At 42.4% G+C, this 25,926-nt stretch overlaps 1 protein-coding gene across 1 annotated transcript in view; it reads right to left on the bottom strand.

The window, feature by feature from the left end:
* LOC144504127 (low-density lipoprotein receptor-related protein 1-like) overlaps positions 1–25,926 on the bottom strand; it is a 1,391,705-nt gene that overhangs the window by 1,177,310 nt on the left and 188,469 nt on the right. Inside the window, exon 4 of the mRNA XM_078229303.1 lies at positions 16,973–17,110. Coding sequence (XP_078085429.1) covers positions 16,973–17,110 — 138 coding nt within the window. The remainder of the gene's footprint in view (positions 1–16,972; positions 17,111–25,926) is intronic.

The raw sequence follows: 25,926 nt of genomic DNA, 5'->3' as shown, positions 1-25,926 counted from the left end.
GCATTACCCTCGTCGACTCTATCTTTTACCCCTTCAAGTAATTCCAGCAAGTTAGTTGAACATGATTTTCCCTTTAGAAATCCATGACGGCTCTTCCTAATCAACCCATATATTTTCCACGTGACCACTAATACTATCCCAAATAATTGTTTCTAGAAGTTTCCCCCACTTAAACTGACTGGTCTGTAATTGCTGAGTGGGCAAAAAATTGGCAGGAGGAATATAATATAAGAAAATGTGAAGTTATGCACTTCGGTAGGAAGAAGAAAGGAGCTAAAGATTATTTTGATGGAGAAAGACTGCTGAAAGCCGCAGCTCAGAAGGATTTTGGGAACCTTGGCATAAATCATAAAAATCTAGCGTGTAAGTTCAGCAAGTAATAGGGAAGGCAATGGAATATTGGCCTTTATTTTAAAGGGAATGGAATATAAAAATAGGGACATAATGTTAAAACTATACGAGGCACTAGTACAGTGGAATACTGTGAACAGTTTTGGTCCCATTAACTAAGGAAAGATACACTGGCATTGAAGCAATCCAGAGAAGGTTGATCCCATATGAGGAGAGGTTGGGTAGGTTGGTAGTGTACTCGTTGGAGTTTGGAAAAATGAGAGGCAACCTTACTGAGACATAGAGGATTCTCAGGGAGTTTGACAGGATAGATGCTGAGAGTTTTTTTTCCCCCTGTGGGAGAGTCTAGGACCATAGGGCATAATGTCAGAATGCCATCATATTGGGAATACCATCATACTATCGTGATGGGAACGCCATCATATCCAGGTTGCCATCCAGCTTTCAAACCATCCTGATTTGGACATATATCACCCTTCCTCCACAGCTGCTGGAAGTCCCTACCAAGCACCATTGTGTGAGGGGGCCAGGTGCTACAGGAATGCAGTGCTTCAAAGTGAAGACCCACTTTCTCAGGCCAACTGGGTGCAAGCCTGTCAGTATCTCTCAAAATCCAAAGAAAAATTATTTAAAAAACACCTATCCCCGAAATGTCGGAGGCAAACTCAGCATCGGAGCCTTTAATTATACAATTTGCATTGTCAATCTGTACACAACTACTTTGGACTGAGGGAACTAATTTAAGTTTCAAAGCTCTAACATAAACAACATTCATTCTCCAACCTGTTAGTGGTTATGATTTTAGCATGATTGATTTAAATTATAGTGCTGTAGCTCAATGTTAGCTATTATTCTACTTAATTACAGACTTCTTTAATTTAAAAAAATCTGGCTGCATTTTTTGCACATCAAGTTGAGGAATGTCAGGATAAAACAATGAAAATATTATATTTTTTGGAAAGCACTAATATGGTAGGTATTAAGCAGCTGGATGCAGATTAAATGCTTCCACTATATGGCTCCGACAAATTTGTTACAGTCTAGTCTCATAAGAACACTCCCGGCTTCGGCAGTGATATACATGCATCTGTTTATTTCCCAAGTCATCCTATCCAAATGAGACTTCAAATTATATTAATGTATGTCAAATTTTGAGCATTTCTGGCTTTGCAAGTTGTTATTACGTAGGCATTGTCCAAATGCATGTCACTTATGATCATGTTAGTAGGCAAAGGAGATTTTCATCCCATCAATCTATGGTGATGGTATAGTTTTACAATTCACAGTATTCCTCCTTTATCTCCGCACCCCCCCCCCCCCCCCTCCCACACACACATATGCCTGAGGATTGTTTTAAATTTGTTTTCCAAAGCTTTTTTTCGATGCATGCTATTGAAAGGAAGAGGCTTTTTTTCCAAAATAAATGTACAATAATAAATAAATAATAAAAGTAACAAGCAAACATATGACAGCAATGGAATTTAAAAGAAAAGAATGTCATAATTAAAAAGCTTGTCATCCAAAACTGTCCGGGCTCAAATTTAGGCAAGAAATAATTGTTGGAAATCACATTTTGACTTGTGCCTTCAAAATAGTAAAGTTACCATATCACATAATAAGAATACTTTAAGTAAAACTGCTATTTAGAATTTAAAAACAATGGTCCAAATCTTCCAATCAAGATCAAAACCTCTATTTTTGACATTGATCAGACAAAAACATACTCACTTGCATTCCTACAATTCTTCTGGGCAATCTATGGATGGAAGATCCTTCTAAACCCGTTAGCGTAGGAAACCTTAAGTTGGAACAATGGGGAGAACGTGCGGCGAGGAAATGCCCCCTTTCATGGCATTGGCTACCATATTCTGCTAAGTAAAGAGTTTAAATGTTCCGAAACTTCTTTGAAAAGCTAAGGGAATAAAATAAATATGTGATGGGTAAAATGGGTGTGGTAAAGCAGTGAGGGGTAGAGTGGGAGAAGTAATATGGGTAAGGAGGGAGGGTGGGTGAGAAGGTAGGGTGGTAAAATAAGTGGGTAAGGAGGTAAGGTGGGGAATGGGGTAAGGAAAATAAGGGCATAGGGTCAGTAAGTGGGTAAGGAGGGTATGGAGGCATAGTGGGTAGGCATAAAAAGGCAAGAGTAGGGTGGGTGAGGTAAAGGGTAAAGAAACAAGATGGGTGGGGTAATACTGTTAATGGGGTAAGGTGGATAAGGGTTAGTGTGGGCAAGGGGTAAGCTGGGAAGGGTGTTGAGGTTAGGTCAGGTTGAATCAGGAAGGAGTCTGGGTACTGGGGGTTAAGGGTTAGCTGAATGATCAGGTTTGGTCAAGTCAGGTCAGAGTGAGAGATCAGGTGGTGAGGTCAGACCATGGCTGGGGGTGTCAGGGTGTCATGGTTTAGAGTCAGTAGTGGGGGGTGGGGGAGTTGGACTAGTCAGGAATCAAGCGTGTCAGTTATATAATTACCCAGGAGTTAGACTGGGTTTTATTTGTCTAACGTTTTTTCGGTAACTGGTTAAATATATTGGAACTGTCCGCAGTCTCTGACTCACTTTAATTTGGAGACTTTCTTTTGCAGATTTCCGGGGGCAAGAAAATTGCCCATTTAATGTTCAAACTTTTCAGACAATTCCCATAGAGTCAGTGCACTGGGAGTTCTGAGGGGTTTACACGTATATCTAGTGGGGTACGTCCAGTGTCTGGTAATCTAGAGACAGGGAGATTGGACTATGAATAAAACCAAACAAACACTAAAAATGCAAATTCCAACAACTCATTCAGTTAAAAATGTTTTCTGTAGCTTCTTCCATAATATTACACTTGTAATATTCAAAGACATACAAATTTCCAAATTTCATCCAGACAATTCAAAAGTACTTAATTAACTCTAAAACACTTTGGGACATTCTGTAGTCATAAAAAAAAATAAATGTGTGTCTTTTCTTCTCGCATTTTTTATTACATACTTCAGCAGATTCCTATGAGGGGAAATGAAAGACATTCACAGCTAGAGCTCCCCAGATGATGAAACGTACCGAAATTAAAATTGTACAGAAAAAGCACGTTATGATGTATGTCTGATATGTCGCCAGGAGTGAAGCAGAAAATAGAAAGCGCAGAGGAGAAATGAGAAAGGAAAGGAAAGAGGCAAAGAGAATGCATGAGAAAAAAAATTCAACGGTAACAAAGGCTGTGGCGGAAGTGTGGAGGAGTTGCACCACACACCATGTATGGGAAGGCCTTGTGGTATTATTGCTAGACTATTAATCCAGAAACTCAGCTAACGTTCTGGGGACCCGGTTTCAAATCCCGTCATGACAGTTGGTGGAATTTAAATTCGATTAAAAAAAAATCTGGAATTAGGAATCTACTGATGACCATGAAACCATTGTCAATTATTGGAAAAAACAATCTGGTTCACTAATGTCCTTTAGGGAAGGAAATCTGCCATCCTTGCCTAGTCTGGCCTACATGTGACTTCAGAGCCACAGAAATGTGGTTGATTCTCAGCTCCCCTAACAATCTATTTATTTATTAGTGTCACAAGTAGGCCTACATTGGCACTGCAATGAAGTTACCATGAAAATCCACACTCCAGCGCCTATTCAGGTACATTGAGAGAACATTTATCACTAACCAGCACTTCTTTCAGACTGTGGGAGGGAACCGGAGCACCCGGAGGAAACCCACACGGACATAGAACAATAGAACCATAGAACATTACAGCACAGAAATAGGCCTTTTGGCCCTTCTTGGCTGTGCCGAACCATTTTTGTGCCTAGTCCCACCTACCTGCACCGAGACCATATCCCTCCACACTCCTCTCATCCATGTACCTGTCCAAGTTTTTCTTAAAGTTAAAAGTGAGCCCGCATTCACCACCTCATCTGGCAGCTCATTCCAAACTCCCACCATTCTCTGTGTGAAGAAACCCCCCCAAATATTCCCTTTAAACTTTTCCCCCCTCACCCTTAACCCATGTCCTCTAGTTATTTTCTCCCCTAGCCTCAGTGGAAAAAGCCTGCTTGCATTCACTTTATATATACCCATCATAATTTTATACACCTCTATCAAATCTCCCCTCATTCTTCTACGCTCCAGGGAATAAAGTCCTAACCTATTCAACCTTTCTCTGTAACTCAGTTTCTCAAGTCCCGGCAACATCCTTGTAAACCTTCTCTGCACTCTTTCAACCTTATTAATATCCTTCCTGTAATTAGGTGACCAAAACTGCACACAATAATCTAAATTCGGCCTCACCAATGTCTTATACAAACTCACCATAACATTCCAACTCTTATACTCAATACTTTGATTTATAAAAGCCAATGTACCAAAAGCACTCTTTACGACCCTATCTACCTGTGACGCCACTTTAAGGGAATTATGTATCTGTATTCCCAGATCCCTCTGTTCTACTGCACTCTTCAGTGTCCTACCATTTACCTTGTATGTTCTACCTTGGTTTGTCCTTCCAAAGTGCAATACCTCACACTTGTCTGCATTAAACTCCATCTGCCATTTTTCAGCCCATTTTTCTAGCTGGTCCAAATCCCTCTGCAAGCCTTGAAAAACTTCCTCACTGTCCACTACACCTCCAATCTTTGTATCATCAGCAAACTTGCTGATCCAATTTACCACATTATCATCCAGATCATTGATATAGATGACAAACAACAATGGACCCAGCACTGATCCCTGTGGCACACCACTAGTTTGTATCTTAAAGACTTGATTAGCTGTAAGTATTCACATTCCAACCATTATTCATGTAAATTGAGTCTGTGTCTTTATATGCCCTGTTTGTGAACAGAATTCCCACTCACCTGAAGAAGGGGCTTGGAGCTCCGAAAGCTTGTGTGGCTTTTGCTACCAAATAAACCTGTTGGACTTTAACCTGGTGTTGTTAAAATTCTTACTGTGTTTACCCCAGTCCAACGCCGGCATCTCCACATCAGCACACCACTAGTCACAGGCCTCCACTCAGAGAAGCAATCCTCCACTTCCATTGAGCCAATGTCTAATCCAATTTACTACCTCTCCATGTATACCTAGCGACTGAACCTTGCTGACTAACCTCCCATGCGGGACCTTGTCAAAGGCCTTACTGAAGTCCATGTAGACAACATCCACTGCCTTCCCTTCATCCACTTTCCTGGTAACCTCCTCGAAAAACTCTAATAGATTAGTTAAACATGACCTACCATGCACAAAGCCATGTTGACTCTCCCTTATAAGTCCCTGTCTATCCAAATATTTGTAGATCCTATCTCTTAGTACTCCTTCCAATAATTTACCTACTACTGACGTCAAACTTCCCGGCCTATAATTTCCCGCATTACTTTTTGAGCCTTTTTTAAACAACGGAACAACATGAGCTATCCTCCAATCATCCGGCACCTCACCCGTGGATACCGACATTTTAAATACATCTGCCAGGGCCCCTGCAATTCAACACTAGTCTCCTTCAAGGTCCAAGGGAATACCTTGTCCGGTCCTGGGGATTTATCTACTCTGATTTGCCTCAAGCCAGCAAGCACCTCCTCCCCTTTAATCCGTATAGGTTCCATGACCTCCCTACTTGTTTGCCTTATTTCCATGGACTCCATGCCAGTTTCCTTAGTAAATACGGGTGCAAAAAACCCATTTAATATCTCCCCCATTTCTTTTGGTTCCATACATAGCCGACCACTCTGTTCTTCAAGAGGACCAATTTTATCCCTTACTATCCTTTTGCTCTTAATATACCTGTAGAAGCTCTTAGGATTATCCTTCACCTTGTCTGCCAAAGCAACCTCATGTCTTCTTTTAGCCCTCCTGATTTCTTTCTTAAGTAGTTTCTTGCACTTTCTTGCACATGGGGAGAACGTGCAGATTCTGCACAGACAGTGACCCAAGCCGATTCCCAGGCACTGTGAGGCAGCAGTGCTAACCACTGTGTTGCCCAAATGTTGATACGACTACTCAGTTGTACCATCATTCCAAGAAGGCAGTTCACCTTCTCAAGGGCAACTAGGGATGGGCAATAAATGCTGGCAAGCCAGAGATGCCTATGTCCCACGAATGAATAAAAAAAACAGCAACTATGGATGAGGGATTTATATTATATGATGAGATTAGAGAGGCTGCAATGTTCTCATTGGAGCAGAGAACTTTAAGGGCAGATTTTATAAAGGTATTCAAAATGTTAAGTGGTTTTGATGGAGTACATAGGGAAATACTGGGGAGCAATCTTACCAAAATTTGGCCAAGTGTTGGTTCAGGCAAGAAAAAAGAGCGAACCATACCAACGGCTCCAGCGTGATTTCTAACCAGATCTTGAGCATCATTGACAAAAGTTTGAGAATCATGCCGTGCCTGTGACAGCCTCTCTCTGATTCGGCTGCCACAGTTGAACTTAATCATGCCAATTGCTGGGGAGCTGCATATAAAAACTCCCCAGCACTTGTTTACAGCGACTGCAGGGATGGCACCCAGGAAGCCTGCACCGCGATTCTCAGAGGGAGCCCTGACCAGACTTCTTGATGGACTGCAGCAGAGGTGAGATGCCCCCGCTCCAGGGGAAAACCTCACACCAAAGTCACCACCTTTATCTGGGACGCAGTGGCAACCCTGGTGAGTGCAACTGCAGAAGAGGACAGGGCAGCAGTGCCGCAAGATGATGAATGATCTTCTGCGCTCAGTTAGAGTAAGTGAGCCTCATGCAGTCTTTTTCTGGGCCCCCTCACCTATCCGTCCCACCTCCACATTTATCTCTCACCCAGCCACTTCAGACTTTGCCAAGACCTTTAAGGAGGCCCTCCCCCACCCCCCCTTCCCCACTCACCATGTTCCCCCTTACTTACTGCCATACTCCTCAAACTCCAGCTCCCACTAAAGACCCATGCCTGCCACACCTCTTCACCATCTTAAATGTCAACACTGCTGCCTACACTCTCCCTATCTGTGTCATGCAGACAAACTCAACCACAATAAGCGTGAACGTGCACAGCCAGAGTAATGCTGGAGCTCAGAATACTCACGCCATTCGAAGAGCAAGCCCTCAAGCTGGCCGGGGAGGAGGAAGGACCTGCCCTGCGCTAATGGTGAACTGGAGGCAGCAGACAAACATCAGAATCCTCAAGACATGTTGTCATTCCTCAAGTCCCAATGAGTAATCAATGGTCCCTCCTTTATCCCTTGTAATGTACTAATGCCATATCTCTTCTCTTGTAGTCCAAGAAGTCGAACAGGCGGACAGACTATTCTTACATCCCCTCGACCCACCAGACCCAAGCAGCTCTGAGGGAGACTTCTCGGACCTCACCAATGAAGAGGCGTCACAGCTGTCACCCACACCCGGCACCAACGCAGATACTCACACTGCGGTGGAATCACTAAGTAGACAGGCTTCTGGGTCACTCACTGGTGAGTACCTCACAGCTGAACATCCACAGCAGGTGGAAGTAGTGGTGTCCCAGGGAACTGGCACTCAGAGGGTTGCTGGAGGCCAGGATTCTGCTGGACCGCTGGCCAATGATGTGCCCCTGGGTCTGGTCGTCCCAGAGCTGCTGGAGCTGCAAAGGCAGAATCACAAGTATCAGGAGGGGATGACAGCATCCCTCCTTGGGCTGCAAGGCCCACTGGAGGAATCCCGTCACCTTCTGTTCGAGGAGATAGTGCCATCACTTCAGCACACCAAGGCCAACACTGCGAGGTTGGCATCCGCAGTGGAAAGCTTGGCGCAGGAGTTGCACTCCATGGCAGGAGACGTCCACACCATTGTTCAGCTCATGACCTCCATGTCTGAGGGCTTCAACTGCATGGTGCAGGCACTGGTGAGAATCCATGAGAATCAGTGCCAGAGGACGGCGGGGCTTCTGGATATCACTCCAGCTATCCCTCTATCTCATCTACCTAACCAGCATATCTTTCAGACTGTGGGAGGAAACCGGAGGAAACCCACGCAGTCACGGGGAGAACGTGCAAACTCCGCACAGACAGTGACCCGAGCTGGGAATCGAACCCGGGTCCCTAGCACTGTGAGGCAGCAGTGCTAACCTTTGTGCCACCGTGCAGCCCCATTTGCATCACACTGGTGCCAGGCAATGACCATCTCAACTAAGAGTTAATCTAACCATCTCATTTTGAAATTCAATGGCATTACCATTGCTGAATTCCCCGCTGTCCTGGAGATTGCCCTTGACCAGAAACTGAACTGGACCAGTCATATTAATACTCTGGCTACAGGAAGATATCTGAGGCTGGGAATTCTAGCCTACCAGTTGTTTGTTTTCAAATATCTATCCAATTCCATCCTGGTAGTTGCAAATAAATTTTTCATAACAACTGGTCAAGTAAAATCAATTTTCTTCGTTTCCCTTCCAGTTTATTTTGCTGCAAAATTCCCAGGAACTCACCTCCAGATTCCCCAGGCACTGTCCGCAATGCACAAGTCAGGAATGTAATGGAATACTTTCCACTTACCTGGATGAGTTCAATGCCCAAAAGAAAAGCCACCCAGGACCAAGCAATCTCTTTCAATGCCACCCTATCCACCACCTTGAGCCTGATTCCCTCCACTACTGATGCACACTAGCAACAGTGTGTGCAACACACAAGATATATTGCAGCAACTCACCAAGGGTGTTTTTTTAATCGCACCTTCCAAACTCACAACCACTACCACCAAGAAGCATAAGGGCATTGGATGCATTGGTACACCATCCCTTGCAAGTTAATTCCTCTCCAAGAGGCACAACATTCTAATGTGCAACTCCATTGCTGTTCTTTCACTATCTTTGGGTAAAAATCCTGAAACTCCCTTCCCAACAGCACTGTGGGTATACATAGTTCACATACATTGCAGCAGTTTAATAAGGCAGCTCATTACCTCCTTCTCAAGGGCAATTAGTGATGCTCACATCCCATGAAAGAATAAAAAATCTATGATAATCCGGAATAATCCTTCAGTACCATAAGAGAAGAGAGCTGCATAATCCTCATTTTCTGCTGATACATTAAAACAAGACTCCAGCTGTGTGTTAAGGTGCGTGCAGAAGACACTCAAGCAAAATACATGGATTTGCTTTTTTCTCCTTCAACCAATACAACCAAGGACAGAATTCCTTCTACTTGTTTATTATCTGTTTAGGTCAGTGTATTGATCAGAGTGTTTTTTTATGCAATAAATGTCTGGCATTCAATTGGTGTCCCTTGGTTTGATAGTTGAACTTTTGCCCTTGACAAAGCGTTATGGATGGTTGTAAAGAATATGGGAAACAGGTGAATAAATGCAATGAGCACTATTTATTTGAATGGCGGCTAAAATATAACAGCCAAATGGAATGTTTCCTGTGCGTGTTTCTATATTTCTTGTTCTTAAGTTCAAATCCCACCATGGTCTCATCCTTCCTGATTTCTGTGCCCTACAATCTGAGATAACTGTGTTGCCCCAATTCTGAACACTAGTTCATTACTGATTTACTTTTGTTGTGCTTTCAGCTGTCTTAGTCTAAGCTCTGGAATCCCATCCCTAAACTTAGCACTTTCTCATTCTTTAAGATGCTGCTTCAAACTTACCTGTTTGAGCGAGCTTTTCGATATTAGTCACCCACCCTCATATCTCCTTATGTGACTCAGTGTCACAATCGGCTCTGATAGCGCTCTTCCGATATGCCTTGGGATGTTTAACTATGTTAAAGGCACTCCATATGTGTAACTGGTTGTTGTTGCTGATGTGGTTGAATATTAGTCTCTGTTGGCTTTGATATGCCATTGAAACTGCAAGTTTTACTGTAACAGGTTATTCCTTCCACAGCAAGAAGCCTAAAAATCCATAGTAGAAATGTATTCTGCAACCTAGTGATTTTGGCACATGGTAATAGTCAGTAGACCTGAAAGTATAATCAGGTTAATGGTAGGATTCGCTACTTTACATTACTCAGACTATAAATATTTTGGCAGTTGACCAAATTTGGTTTGTGTGCAGACCACCTTGTATTCCTCCAGTGCCCTGTGGTACATTTTGGCTCAACACATTAAAAATGAATGATTATATCAAAGCAGGTCTTTCCATTACGTAGCTAAAATTCAATCAGTGCTAAGCAGGTCCGGGAATATATATTTTTCAGTTCAGATGAACTGCTCTTTAGCGTCTTTGTACATGGTCCATATTCAGTTTATTATGGTTGGCAATAGTTTACAGGCCCCAGTATAAAAGTCTTGGCAAACTACAACCCGAAAGGAACCACTTTAAGTCTAATTTTGTTATCTAATGGACTTCTTGTGCATGTTACATTAAAGTAGAATAATTAAATTGAGACATAACACTTAGGTCTGACAATTTCCAAATGAAACTGCATTAACCTAGATATTTATTGTAACTACTTCGCTAGTTCAGGGTTTTTTAAAAACTAATTGCTTAGTAACTTACCTTCCTTGAATGTTTACTATTCCATTACTTTTAACATATAAAACATAGTACTGTCTCATAGTTCAAATGATTAAATTCTTGACATAAAGGCAAATGATCATTGACAATTGGTCTGCCAACCACTTAAACTTCTTCATCCTGCTGGGTGAGTTTTATCATTTCTTTGCCAAATTACTCGATGAAATGTTGGTGATAGCAAAGCAGTCAGAAAATAAATATGTTTGCATTTGACTTTTCTCAATTCAAGCCATAAGTTCAGTTGGAAAATCCTAAATAAGTTCACAAGCTATTTACAGGCTGATCATTCTACTCAAGTTGAAGGCCAATGTGCATGTGATTAATCTGGTTCTTCGAAAATCCTATATTTTTAAAAATACATTTTACAGCTTGATCATGGCAATTAAATTATTACAATGAAGCCATGTTTGATATTCTCTTTGTGAGAACTTGCAGACAAAAGTGGAACGCTGGATCTGAATGTGTTAAAGTGAAATGTTGTCTGAATATGTTACAGTTTCATAGAATCAAAGAATCCCTACAGTCCAGAAGGAGGCCATTTGACCCATTGAGCCCGCACTGACATCAATCCCACCCAGGCCCTATCCCCATAACCCCACGTATTTACCCTGCCAATCCCCGTGACATTAAGGGACAATCTAGCACGGCCAGTCAACCTAACCCACACATCTTTGGAGTTCTTTGCAACTGCACAATTGCTTTGCCATTGGTCAACTCCCGCAGGTCAGACACCATTGACTTGTTGCGAAACATACATTTCCCATCTTTTATTCAGCCAACCTGGGCATCAAAGTCAAGATTATAGTCAGGCTGATGTAGTCCATTTATTTTTCTTCATTCTTTCATGAGCTGTGTTTGTCTCTGACAAGGCCAGCATCTGTTGTCCACCCCTGACTGTCCTTGAACTGAGGGTAGTTAAAGGGCAACCACATTGCTGTGACTCTGGAGTCACATGCAGGGTAGACCAGGTAAGGACGGTGGATTTTCTCCCCTAAAGGAAATGAGTGAACCAGATGGGTTTTTACAACAATTGATGGGAGTTGTCATGGTCACCATTACTGAGACTAGCTTGACATTCCAGATTTATGAATTGAATTTAAATTCCACCAGCTGCCGCGGTGGGATTTGAACATATATCCCCAGAACATTAGCTGGGGATGTTCTATTTGCTATGCCAGGGGTTGGTAAGGCTTCTGTGAGCAGCATTTCTCATGTAAAGCTTAGTATCATGGTCTCCAAACCCAACAGTTAGTAAAAAGTACAAGGTTTTGTACTTCGTTTTTTTTTTGAAACTATGCTGTCAAATATTGCATCTTTTATGTTTACTTGCTAAATTATCCTTACACCTGACCAATTTAACTAAATTAGTTTGCATTGTAGTTTATCTTTAGCAGCATAGTTGTTCAGTTTGGTGTTTTCATGCCTCTTTGGAGAGATCAAGAGTATGTGACAGAATCCCATGCTATTTCTTCGACCCTATTTTTTTCATACATAAGATTAAGTTTGGTTCATAGGAAGCTGACTTTGACAAGTAGCACAAAGAGAAGAGGAAAGCAATCTGAATAACAAAAATGTAATCATGAGGAACATCAAATGGGGTATTGTATTTTGTGTCTTAAAATTGCCTGGACTGCAAAAGGCTAAATCAAAGACAAGCAACCTTCAGAGTCTGGGAAAACTATTTAATTACTTCCAATGATTCAATCTTTTGAAGCACTCCAGTTTTCTGACATTACAACCAGAGAAAACATTAAAGCGGTGCTAGTCGAGTACATCAAGATGTTGCCATAAAAAGAAAAACGCTATAAAGTTTACCATATCCTATTGGACACAATATTCCAAAATCTCCTGGATGCAGGAATGGTTCTGGTGGAGTTGAAAAGTGCTAATAATAACCCCCTTATTCAAAGAGGGAGGGAGGTGAAATCGAGGAAACTTGAGGTCAATTAGTTTAACATCTATTGTTGGGAAATTGTTAGAATTTGTTACAAAGTAAGTAATAACAGGACATTTCGAAAGTCAAAATGCAATCCATCAGAGTCAGCATGGGTTTATGAAGGGTTAATCATATTTGACTAACTTGCTTGAGCTCTTCAAAGATGTGACGGGCAACTTGGATAATGGTGATCCTGTAGATGTCGTATATCTGGACTTCCAGAAGGCATTTAATAAGGTGCCAGACAAATGGTCAATACACAAGGTTAGTTCATCTGGGATTAGGGGTAATTTATTGGCTAACCAACAGAAAGCAGAGAGTCGGGATAAATGGGTCTTTCTCAGGTTGTCGGGATGTAACTAATGGGGTGCCACAGGGTTTGTTCCTCAGGCCCCAACTATTTATAATCTATATTAATCACTTGGATGCAGAGGCAGTTGGTACCATAGCCAAATTTGCAGATGACACTAAAATAGGTGGGAGAGTAAGTTGCAATAATGAAATAAGAAAGTTACAATGGATATGGATAGGTTAACTGAATGGGGCAAAATTTGGCAGATGGAATTTCACATGGATCAATGTGAGGATATCCATTTTGGTAGGAAAAGTACAAAGGCAAAATATTATCTAAATGGTGAGAAACTTCAGAGTGCTTCAGTGGAGAGGGATCTGAAGGTACAGCAGGTGGAAAGGCAAGTGGAATCTTGGCACCTATTGCTAAAGGAATAGAATGTAAAAGTAGTGAAGTGTTGCTGTTACTGTACAAAGCATTAGTGAGAGCGCACTTAGAATATTGTGACAGTTTTGTCCCCTTACTTGACAAGGGATGTAGTCGCATTGGAGACGGTTCAGAGGAGGTTCACTAGACTGATTCCAGAGATGAGGGTTTTGACTTATGAAGATAAATTGGTTAGATTAGAAGAATGAGAGGAGATCTAATTGAGGTGCACAAGATGATAAAGATAATTGACAAAGTAAACACAGATGCTTCCTCTTGTAGGGCAATCTAGAACAAGCAGTTATAGTTTTAGGATATGGGGCAGCAGAATTAAAACAGATGAGGGGAATTTATTTCTCTCAAAGGATCATGAGCCTGTGGAATTCACTACGTCAGAACACGGTGGATGTCGGGACTTTGAGTAAATTTGAGGAGATGGACAGATTTTTAATTAGTAAGGGTTTGAAGAGCTATGGTGAACAGGAAGATCAGTGGAGTTGAGGCCGAGATGAGATCAATTATGATCGTTTTAAATGGTGGAGCAGGCTTGAGGTGTAGAATTGCGTACTCTTGCTCCCAGTTCTTATGATACTCTGCATCCCTCCCTTCTGGTCAGCTCCACCTCCTTCCCTCTGGCCTGCCCTGTTCCACCCTGTTATCTCGCCTCCAGTCAGCCCTGCCCCCTCCCCTCTGGTCTGCTCTACCCTGCTACCTCTGCTCCAGTCAGTCCTTCTCCTTCCACAGCCCCTTCCTCTCCAGTCAGCACAACAGCCTCACCTCTGGTCCACTCCACCCTGCTCCCTTCCCTCCAGTCAGCCCCTCCCAGTCTTCCCTTCCCCCTTCCCCATTTCTCCCCTCCCCCCTCCCGGACTCTCCCCCTCCCAGTCTCTTCCCTCCCCTCCTTTCCAGTCTCTCCATAAGCCACTTCCTTTGAAACTCATCTGCTCCCTTTAAATTGCCCCATTAAACATTCTCTTTATTGCAGCTACTGCCATATAAAGAGGGCGTTCCTCACCTCTCTGTACCCCAGTTATTCCACCCCAGTGGTACTGGGGGTGGGGTGGGGGGGGAGGATGCTGCACTGCTCCTGTCACACCAGCCTGAGGAAGATTGAATGAGGCAGGAGCTGTGCAATTTCAGTGGGGCTAAATCCATTCAGAGTGACAATGCGACAGAGATTGCCACTCCGAGGAAGATACAGGCCATTCTGTCTACCACGTAAATGAATAATATGATATATGAATTCCAGCATGTCCCTTTGGCTGTTTGAAACAGGTAAAAAAGTCACTGTACTCAACCAGCCCATGCTTGTAACACTCAGAACATAATGTCCCACATTATGTGCAGTTCCATGATGGGCCAACACTTGCTGAAAATACTGATTGTGTGAAAAATTGCACTGATAACAACTTAATATTATCAGTTGGGTTTGCAATGTGGCTTATTTACTTGTACTAGAAGCTGCATCTAAACATACATAGGGCCCTGTCCTTTGCAAACGGAAAGATTTGGTCCACACATTGTGCCTTTTTCAAATAAACAAAATCTTGGAGGCCAGCCATTCCCTGGCTCATTCCTCATGGCAATGCCTTGACCAACCAGAATTAACCTGACTGGTTTGAATTTAAACAAAAGCTTGCCATTTAACAGTTTGCTGGTTGATTCTCCATGACAAGGCCTCTACCAATCAGAATCCACTTGTCAACCAATCAGCACCCCCTTCTTATGCAGAATAAATTATTAAAAGCAAATTACTGCGGATGCTGCAATCTGAAACCAAAAGAGAAAACGCTGGAAAATCTCAGCAGGTCGAGCAGCATCTGTAAGGACAGGAAAGAGCTGACGCTTTGACAAAGGGTTATCTGGACTCGAAGCGTCAGCTCTTTTCTCTCCTTACAGATGCTGCCAGACCTGCTGAGATTTGCCAGCGTTTTCTCTTTTGGTTTCAGAATAAATTGTTGTTCCCCTTTGAGATTTGGGGCAGAGCTTTCCCATCCCACCCTTCACAGGAATAACAGTAGCAGGTGGGACAGGACCATGAAAAGGTCTATTGAACTCAGGCGGGATTTTCCGATCTTGGGACGAGCGCGTACAGAAAATCTCACTCTTGATGTTCTTACGATGAAGAAGATGAGTGCAGAATGAAAAATTTTGATGGCATGTCACTTTTACAGCAATAAATCTAAAATCACTCTTTTACAATATGATCTGTAATCTTGAACTTAAAGTGAAAATTACATTCAGAGCAAACTGGGTTTCCATGATCCTTTGCACCGGTAGGAAAAAACAAACATGCCCACGGTAGTATTCAAAGAAAAACAGGTGAGTTCTCTTTCAAACACCATGATCAAAAACAGATTAGCTAAGCATTTATCTCATTACTGTTTTGTGGCACATTATTGTGTAGAAACTGACTGCTAATTTTTTCTCTACAACAATGTAGGAATTTAGGGGCATAGAAATTAGGAGCAGAGGTAGGCAAATTAAGCCTTCGAGCCTGCTCCGCCATTCAATCAGATTATGGCTGATCTCCCCCTGGCCTCAAATCCACCTCCCCACCTGTTCCCCATATCCCCGATCCTTTTTTTAAAATTAGAAATATATTTACCTTGTTCTTGAAACTATTCAAAAATTCAGACTGCATGCACTGTATACACTTCAAAAATCATTACCTAGCTGTGAAATTTCATGGCATATACTGAGGGCATGAACGGCACAAGAGCAAAGTATTGCTGCTTCTCAAAATTTAAAATGAAAATAGAAATGCCCAGCAGGTCTGGCAGCATCTGGGGAAGGAAAAGCAGTTAACAATTCAAAGTGATGAACCTTCATCAGAACTAGGCATGCATACAGATATAACAACAGGGACTTGACTATCATAACTCTTGCCATTTACTCTCCCCTGCCTATCACAGACCTTTCTCTCTTTCTTTGTCCTCTGCGGATGTCAGAGTGTCTGCTCCTCCATCACTCCTGCAAGCCACATCTTCCATTTTTCCAGCAAGCCACCCGGGGCACCATGTCCTGGCACCAGCCACGGGACAGCATTCTACATCTAAACCACAGCAGGTTTAATTAACCAAAAGGTTACCAGCCTTGAGCATCGCAAACAGGCCCGACATGAAAATCAGTAGCTTTACACTAGTTTTTGCTGATACCACTGGGAGTGCACAGCTCACGAGAGTGGAATATCCACCAGCCTGCCTGATCTAGGTAGGGTTAAATTTGGGGCTTAAATCATTCTGGTATCTGGGCAGAAGAAAAAATTCTCTACTGGCCACCTGACATCAAAAATGTCACCTTGTGTTTTCTATTGGAAAGGCAAATTTGAAGAGCAGCTGGTGGGAGATCCATGAATGTTCAGAAGTTCAATTGTGAATGGCTTCATACAACATAAGTTACCACATTTAGCTCATGGGCTGAGTAAAATAAATGCACAATAACACATACATTTGTTTAAACATGCTTGATTCTATCAATCAGACAGTCAATCTGGTCTCAAAGGGTGCAACAAAATTTCACTGTAACTTTACCTTGACAGTGAAATCCTTCATCAAGTCCATCCAGACAATCATTTATGCCATTACAGAGCTTGCTCATGTGAATACATCGTCTTGTCCCAATGCAGTCAAAATAATTCACCGGACATGTAAATTCGAGGTGTCCAGTACCTGGTGGAGAAAAATAAAAATGTACTTTTATAAAAAGAACTGCATTTCATGTTTTCAATGACTAAATGATAGAATCTTTACAGTGCAAAAGGAGGACATTCGACCCATCAAGCCTGCACTGACAACAATCCCACCCAGGCCCTATCCCCGTAATCCCATGTAGTTACTCTGCTAAACCCCCAGATACTGAGGGGCAATTTAGCATGGCCAATCAAGCTAACCTGCACATCTTTGGACTGTGGGAGGAAACCGGAGCACCCGGAGGAAACACACGCAGACACGGAGAAAACGTGCAAACTGCACACAGACAGACAACTGGGGCCAGAATTGAACCCAGGTGCCCAGTGCTGTGAGGCAGCAGTGCTAACCACTGTGCTACCATTCTGCCCCAGGACAAAGTTATAGGACATCTGCTGCCTTGGCTATATTCAACAATCATGCTTGTACTGGTTATACCAACATGTGGCAAGAATCCTAATGGACAGCAGTGAAGGAGATTTTTATTGTTATAAATAACGAATCACTACAAATAATGAGATGATTCCGATTCCACTGCATCTTGCAGATAGCATGATAAAAATATTTGAACATCATATATCACAGCCTATCAAGAAAACATCGATGGTTAACTAAAGACTTATGTTGTTTCAATGTTACAAAGCGCACTCTGGAATTTGCAGTTTTAATCTAATTAGTGTGAATTTATTTGTGCCATATCAATCACATCAAGAGGGCCCTAAAGAAATATTAGTTGCAATAATCCTGTCCCAGTGTTTGTTGAAAGTGCTAAGTAGCCACTTAAGGCACTGAAATAGCACATGATAAACTTCTGGGCAATTCTGTTGCAGCAATAAGGCAGAAGAAAGTGCTGCCTTAATGGCCAAGCTCTTGAGGCTGTGATTCAGGAAGTAAAGGAAACATGACATCTGTAAGACACTCTGAAGTGTAGTTTCTCAGGCGTGACAAGATATTGTAAAGGAAGTTAATGCCAGACCTGGGAGGACAGCTGCAAGATGAGAGATTTAAGAAATCTACCAAGATAAGTTCTGAATATCAATATGCATGACATGCTCCTACGTTAACCAGAGAGGAAAGAATGTCAACTGTGGCAAACTTCTCACGCTGGCCTATTTCTACGTTAAAAGCAGTATGAGAAATTTAACTCTCGCACTGCTGCCACCAGAAGCAGAGTAATGAATAGTTCAGATGAATAAAAAAGATGTGTACAGGAATTATGCTGCTCTCAAATTAATGAGTTAATTACAGATGCTGGCTGCTGCGACCCTGAGTGAACAACTCAAATTTAAAATCAAGTTCATGCAATGAACTCTTATAAGGGACCAGAAAACTGAAACCAATTCGCTCAAATATCCCTTACAACAGATAATTCATGCTTCTCCCCAATGCTCCTTGCCCTCTTCTCCATGTACTTTCAACCTATCAGTTCTGTTCCCATTAAATAAATGGTCTTCAAATATAATGTATAGTAACACATTGCTGAGTGATCGGAAACCCTTGAAAACCACTGACTGTAAAGACAGTAGCCATGGTTAAGCTGGTTACTTTCCCCAGAAAATCATGTGATTAGCATTTTCCTTTCCTTATAACAAACATGGTAACGATGATGTATGCCCCTAATTTGTAAAATATTGCATTCCCGAGTGATTTATTCTTAGACTTATGAGGGTCAGAGTTAGTTCCCTCTCCCATTGCAGTTTCTCACCATGATATGCTCAGCCTTTTCCATTTACTGCTGTGTACAATTCTGCTCTGCTGCAGACAGTTCTGGTCGCATGTCATAAAGAAGGATATAGAGGCATTGGTAAAAAGATTTACAACGACAGCACCAAAACTGCAAAGTTATACCTATCAAGAAAGGATGAATGATCTGGGTTTCTCTTCTCTTGAAAAGAGGAGGCAGGAGGGTGACCTAAACATGGTCCTGAAAATGATGGGAAGCTTTGTAAAAGTAGACACAAAGAGAGTATTTCCTCTTGTGGAGAAAAGCAAAACTAGTGGCCATCAATATAAGATAGTCACCAAGAAATCCAATGGGAAATTCAGAAGAAGCTTCCTTACCCAAAGAGTGGCGAGAAAGTATACATTCACTACCACGAGGAGTGGTTGATGAATTGCATAGATGTATTTAAGAAAAAGCTAGATAAGCATATGAGGAAGAAGGGAATAGGGAGATATGCTGGTTGAATTAGACATGGAAAGACACAAGGAGACTCGAGTGGAGCATAAGTGAGAGCACGGACTGGTAGGACTTAATGGCCAATTTCTGCATTGTATATTCTGTGCAATCGTAAGTTAATTGCTCGTGCAGACTTTGGGGTAAATTTTGTGGTCCTGTGCTTCTTTGGACTGTGGAAGAAAACCAGAACAACCGGAGGAAATGCACACAGACATGGGGAGAATGTCCCTGGCGCTGTGAGGCATCAGTGCAAAGCCACTGCATCACGATGCTGCTCTCAGTTATTAACCATATGTCACATGCAATATATTAAAGTGTTGCTAATCACTTTGTTTTAACAAATAAACTTGGACATTAAAAATCTGGGCTATTCTTGAAGCATCATAATTACCATTAGTGCTGGAATGGATGTGAAAAATACATTCACCATAATAGCCAATTTGTCTCCTGACATTAAAAGTTCTAAGTGTTAATTATCCAAAGGCTGAAATTATTCAGTCTTGAAACAACATGCCAGCAAAATTATGGCCTTTTTCTTCCAACTTTAAATATGTAAGAGAACCTTGAACCCACTAACAGCTAATAGACAGGAACACTAGGTTTCATTTCAATAAAATTTAGCAGGCTTGTATTAATTCAAAAATAGGAACCATTTCTACATTAACTGAATGTGTCTTAGAGACAACAGCTTCCTAAACAAGAAGTGTAATCAAAATTCCATTAATACACATCAGTGCTTTAAAGTCACTTAATTCTAGCTATCTTCTTTGCAATGTCTTACGAAACTATGTTTTTAGTGACAATTAAATCGTCTTTGTTTCATTCATCTGTTCAATGTAGCTGAACGTACAGATCCAGAACAACTGTTGCTACAGTTCACACACACGTTATAAACTTTCAGACATGCTGCATTTTTCCATCACTCGCCAGCATGCCAGTTTGCCAACCATTTTTGAAGTGTGTGGTTGCTACAGGCACGGCTACCCTATGGCAAGAGGTGGTAGTCTATTAAGACAATTAAAAGGCCTATTAGGTTCAATCTTCTGAGGTTGATTGGAATGCCAGCAGACATGCCACAGCTGCTGAAGTCTGACCAATGCATGGAAGTTGGATTCGACTCCAGCCTTGGCTGACTGTGTGGAGTTTTCACATTCTCTCCGTGTTTACTGCAGGTGCTCCGGTTTCCTCCCATAGTCCAAAGAGGTTGCTGGTTAGGTGGATTGGCCATGCTAAATTGCCCTTTATTTTTCCAAGATGTGTAGGTTAGGGGGATTCGCCATAGTAAATGTGTGGCGTTATGGGGATAGGTAAGATGATCTTTCGAAGAGCCGGTACAGGCTTGATGGGCCAAGTGGCCTCCTTCTGCACTGTAGGCATTTGATAAAACGATAACTGTTATATTATGTCACCCCCACCCCAGTCACTAACATACAGAAACACAGAAAGGGGCGTGCAGGCAAGAGAGAATGACTGAGTGAGATGTAGATTGAGTGAGGAGTTGGGAATTTGGGGCGGAGGGGGAAAGAGGTGCTCCTTTTTCTACTTTTATTCAGCCTCCAGTAGCTGGTAAGTTTCTTTTCCTGTATCCAAGCTAGGTGAATGCAACTTTTTATTACTTTATCTGCATAAATTAACTAATTACAGAGGTAATGTTGGCCAGAAATGGCAGGGCTAGCATCGTGCGGTGACTGCAGTGGGTAGGTAAAGTTGCCATAGTAGCAGATGATCAAAGGCTGCTCTCCCCTTTGAGGGAGGGGGTGGGGAGAGCTGGCTGGTGGTGTTTTAACCTGAGGGTCACCGCACCTCAGGCGAGGGGCAAGGGTTGAGAAGATGGGCCTTCGGCATGTAGGAATCTGTGGAATGCACCGCAATCCCAGATAACCACATCTGCAGAAAGTGTCTGCAGCTTCAGTAATCTCTGCTCCAAGTTGCTGAATTTGCTGAACTCGGAAGAGTCTGAGTTGCGGACATTGCAGAGCATCAGAGAAGGAGAGTTATCCAGACACTGTGTTCCAGAAGGCAGTCACTTCTCTTAGGTTAGTCAGAATCTTAGAGTTGGTCAATGATCAGGGACAGGAGGATGTGACTGTGAGAGAGACAGGCCAGGGGAACCAGTAGGTAGTGATGGAGGAGGCTCAGCCTCTGGCTTTGTTCAACAGTTACAAAATGCTTTCTATCTGCATGCATCTGATGCATTTTCGTAGATTGAACCAGGGTAGGACTTACTCAGTTAATGGTAGGGCGGTGGGGAGAGTTACAGAACAAAGATATCTAGGGGCACATGTTCATAGCTCCTTGAAAGTGGAGTCACAGGTAGACAAAGTGGTGAAGAAGGCATTTGGCATGCTTGGTTTCATCGGTCAGAACACTGAATACAGGAGTTGGGACATCTTGTTGGAGTTGTACAAGACATTGGTAAGGCCACACTTGGAATATTGTGTGCAGTTCTGGTCACCCTATTATAGAAAGGATATTATTAAACTAGAAAGCAGAAAAGATTTACTAGGGTGCTACCGGGACTTGATAGTTTGAGTTATAAGAAGAGGCTGGATAGACTGGGACTTTTTTCTCTGGAGCGTAGGAGGCTGAGGGGTGATCTTATAGAGGTCTATAAATTAATGAGGGGCACAGATCTGCTGGATAGTCAATATCTTTTCCCAAAAGTAGGGGAATCTAAAACTAGAGGGCATAGGTTTAAGGTGAGAGGGGAGAGATACAAAAGTGTTCAGAAGGGCAATTTTTTTCACACACAGGGTGGTGAGTGTTTGGAACAAGCTTCCAGAGGTAGTAGTAGATGTGGCTACAATGTTGTCTTTTAAAAAGCATTTAGATAGTTACATGGGTACAATGGGTATAGAGGGATATGGGCCAAATGCAAGCAATTGGGAATAGCTTAGCGATTTTTAAAAAAGGACAGCATGGACAAGTCGGGCCAAAGGGCCTGTTTCCATGCTGTAAACCTCTATGACTCTATCTGTGTGGATGAGGAGAATGACTGCAAAGTGGATGAATGGATGCCATTCAAGTTGGGGTAGCGAAAAAGTACATGGTAGTAATAGGAGATAATGTAATCAAGGGGATCGATCCTGCTCTCTGCAGTCAAGAGCATGAGTCCAGGCAGCTGTGTTGCCTGTCCAATAACGCAAACTTGCCTGTCCAATGCCAGAGTTCAGGATATCTGTTCAGGGCTGGTGAGGAACTTGCAGTGGGAGGGATGGATCCAGTTGTCGTGGTCCATGTAGGTACCATCAACATCGAGATTTTGCACAGAGAGTATGAGGAGCAAGGCACTCAATTAAAAAGCAGAACCTCAAAGGTAGTAATCTCTGAGCCATGTACAAAATTGGCATCAAGTAAGCAAAGGTAGGGGGCTGAATGTGTGGCTCAAAGACTGGTGTGGGAGAAGTGGGTTCCGGTTTCTGAGGCACTGGCACCAGTACTGGGAAAGTTGGGCTTGCACCACTGGGACTGCCTGCACCTGAACAGTGTTGGGGCTAGTGTTCCAATGGGCTGCATAACTCGGGAAATGGAAAGAGTTTTAAGCTAAATTGTGGGGGCAAGGAATAACATCTGGGAAATTCCAAAGAGTAGATTCAAGGTAAGAGAGAAAGGTATTGGGAAGGATAAATAGAGTGTAACAGGAAGAGAAAGAGAGCACAAATCTAAGAGTAAATCAGCAGATAAGACTCAAGGTTACAAATAAATTAAAAGGACAACAAAAACAGCTCTGTGTCTGAATACATGGAGCATTTAAAACATAATGAACAAATAGCACAAATAAAAATAAATAAATATGACCTGATAGCCAGTACAGAGGCATGGTTGCAATATATGTCCATTTTATTTGAAAAGAGAGGGAGACAGAAAGCAGGAATCTACAGGCCCCCAGCCAGAATCATAGATAGAATCATAGAATCATACAGTGCAGAAGGAGGCCATTCAGCCCATCGAGTCTGCACCGACCACAATCCCACCCAGGCCCTACTAGCTTTCACATCTGTCATAGGGAAAACATTTGAAGCCGTTATTAAAGACATTGTGGACTTAGAAAAAATCAAGTTAGAATCAACCAGGTTTTTCTCAAGGGAAATCTTGTTTACTCAATTCATTGGAGTTCTTTGAAGAAGTAACAAGTGCTGTTGAGAAAGAGGACGCACTATACCTGGTTTTCCAGAAGGCATGAGATGTTGCAACAAAAGTATAATGGAAAACCAAAGCTCGTGGTGTAAGGGGTAACACAGGAAACAGAGAGCAGGCAAAAATGGGTCATTTTCTGGTTGGCAAGATGTGATTAGTAGTGTGCTACAGGGGTTACTGCTCCCGTCTCTGCTGTTTACAATGACTTGGATGAAATGACCGAAGGTATGTTGCTAACTTTGCTGATGACAAAAAGATAGGTAGGAAATTAAACCGTAAAGAGGATGTCCAGAGGCTACAATGGGATATTAGATTGGTCACTGAGAGGGCAAAGGTCTTCCAAATAGAAGATAACGTGGGCAAATTTTCATTTTGTCAGAAAGAATAAAAAAGAAGCATATTATCTGACTAGTAAGAGGCTGCAGAGCTCTGAGATGCAGCAGGATCTGGGTGTCCTACTGCATGAATCATTAAAGGTTAGTATGCAGGTACAGCATGCAGTTAGAAAAGCTCATAAATTGTTATTATTTATTGCAAGGGGAATTGAATACAGAGGGAGATTATGCTTCATTTATAGAGGGAATTGGTGAGATCACATCTGGAGTATTATATTCAATATTTGTCTCTTTATTAAAGGTAGGATATACATGCATTGGAAGCAGTTCAGAGTGGGTTCAGTCGACTCATACGTGGAATGGGCAGATTGCCTTATGAGGAAAGGTTAGACAGGCTAGGCTTGTATCTGCTGGAGTTTGGAAGACTTGATCTAAGCACATAAAATTCTGAGGGTTCTTGACAGGGTGGACGTGAAAAGGATGTTTCCTCCTGTGGGAGCACCTGGAACCAGGGGTCATTGTTCAAAACTAAGGGATTGCCCATTTTCAACAGAGATGAGGAGAAGTTTTTTTCTCTCAGAAGGTCATGAGTCTGAGGAACTCGCTTCCTCAGAAAGTGATAGAGGCAGAATCAATGAATATTTTTAAGGCAGAGATAGAGAAATTCTTTGGAAAGTTTTTGGAGTGCTCTTCCTGAAAAGGCAGTGGAAGAAGAGTCTTTGAGTATTTTTAATGAAAAGTTAGATAAGTTCTTTATAAGCAAGGGGATGAAAAGTTATTAGGGGTAGGTGGGGCTGAGGTCACAGTCAGATCAGCCATGACCTTATTGAATATTTTAGCAGGCTTGAAGGGCCAAGTGGCCTACTCCTGTTCCTACTTTGTATGTTTGTGTGCATGTATGGAACTACAAATGAGGCTGCAGACTCCAGTTCCCCAAAGGCGGTCAATTTTTGAACAAATTTTTAAAACATTTTCAGAGGGCACCTCCATCTTGATCTGTCCTCTTCTTCACATAGCCCTGCCTCCTCAAATCCCTCACCCCTACATATTTGCATAGATGTGCGAGTTCCTGACCCACAATTCCTTCTGGCAGCAGGAGCAGTCGGTTTGCAGTTGACATGCGATTTGCCGATGCTATCACATTGATTGGTTCATATTGCCTGTGGAAGTCAGAAAGTAATTCACCAGATCTTTGTTTTCCCTCATCGCACAGTGGTTGGTACTGCTGTCTCACAGCGCCAGGGACCCGGGTTCAATTGCTGCCTCGGGTCACTGTATGTGTGGAGTTTGCACATTCTCCCTGTGTCTGTGTGGGTTTCCTCCGGGTGCTCTCGTTTCCTCCCACAGCCCAAAGATGTGCAGGTTAGGTTGATTGGCCAAGCTAAATAGCCCATTAGTGTCAGGGGATTAGCAGGGTAAAATATGTGGGGTTACGGGAATAGGACTTGGGTTGGATTGTGGTTGGTGCAAACCCGATGGGCCGAATAGCCTCCTTCTGCACTGTAGGAATTCTACGATTCAATGATTTTATTATTTGAATTCAGTTGACTCTCTCAGGAGATGGGAGGGCTGTTATGCTCTTGGCCTTAAGACCCAGCTTCTCTTTGCTTGTTCGTGCATGCACATCCATTATAGTAGCTCGACCCTTTAAGGCAAGGGCATTTTCTGATGGCCGTGTGGTCGGTGAGCACCCTATGGCGTGTCCTGGTGGGAAGCTGAGCCAAACCGCAGGATGGCACGTACTGAGAGTCAAAGAGGGACTCACAGTTGGAGCCAGAGAGTCGAGCAGAGCAGTCGCACTTGTAATCTAGTCTGACCTTGTTGTGCAGATATATATTTTTTCTGTTGGCAATAAAGCCTTTTATTGTTAAAGCCACTTTGAGTCGCTCTCAATTTATTACACCCATATGTTTCATACTGTGAAATCTAAAACTAAATTTAGTGATTGAAGATCCTTCCAGAAGGCCACAAGTATTTGAAAAGACTCTTGGAGTTTATCACATACACATTCTCATTACCTGACAGCTTAGTAGCATTTCGTTCCCCAAATAGTGATTTTTTAAAAATCCACCATTCAAGTTAAATTTGGAAAAGAAAATGTATTTCTAGTTGATCAGATTAAACTTTCTGACAGGGACGCAATAATA

This window comes from Mustelus asterias, chromosome 14 (assembly GCF_964213995.1).
Source record: "Mustelus asterias chromosome 14, sMusAst1.hap1.1, whole genome shotgun sequence".
Classification (NCBI taxonomy): domain Eukaryota; kingdom Metazoa; phylum Chordata; class Chondrichthyes; order Carcharhiniformes; family Triakidae; genus Mustelus; species Mustelus asterias.
Note: the sequence above shows the minus strand (reverse complement) of the source record. Positions and strands in the feature narration are given on the sequence as shown.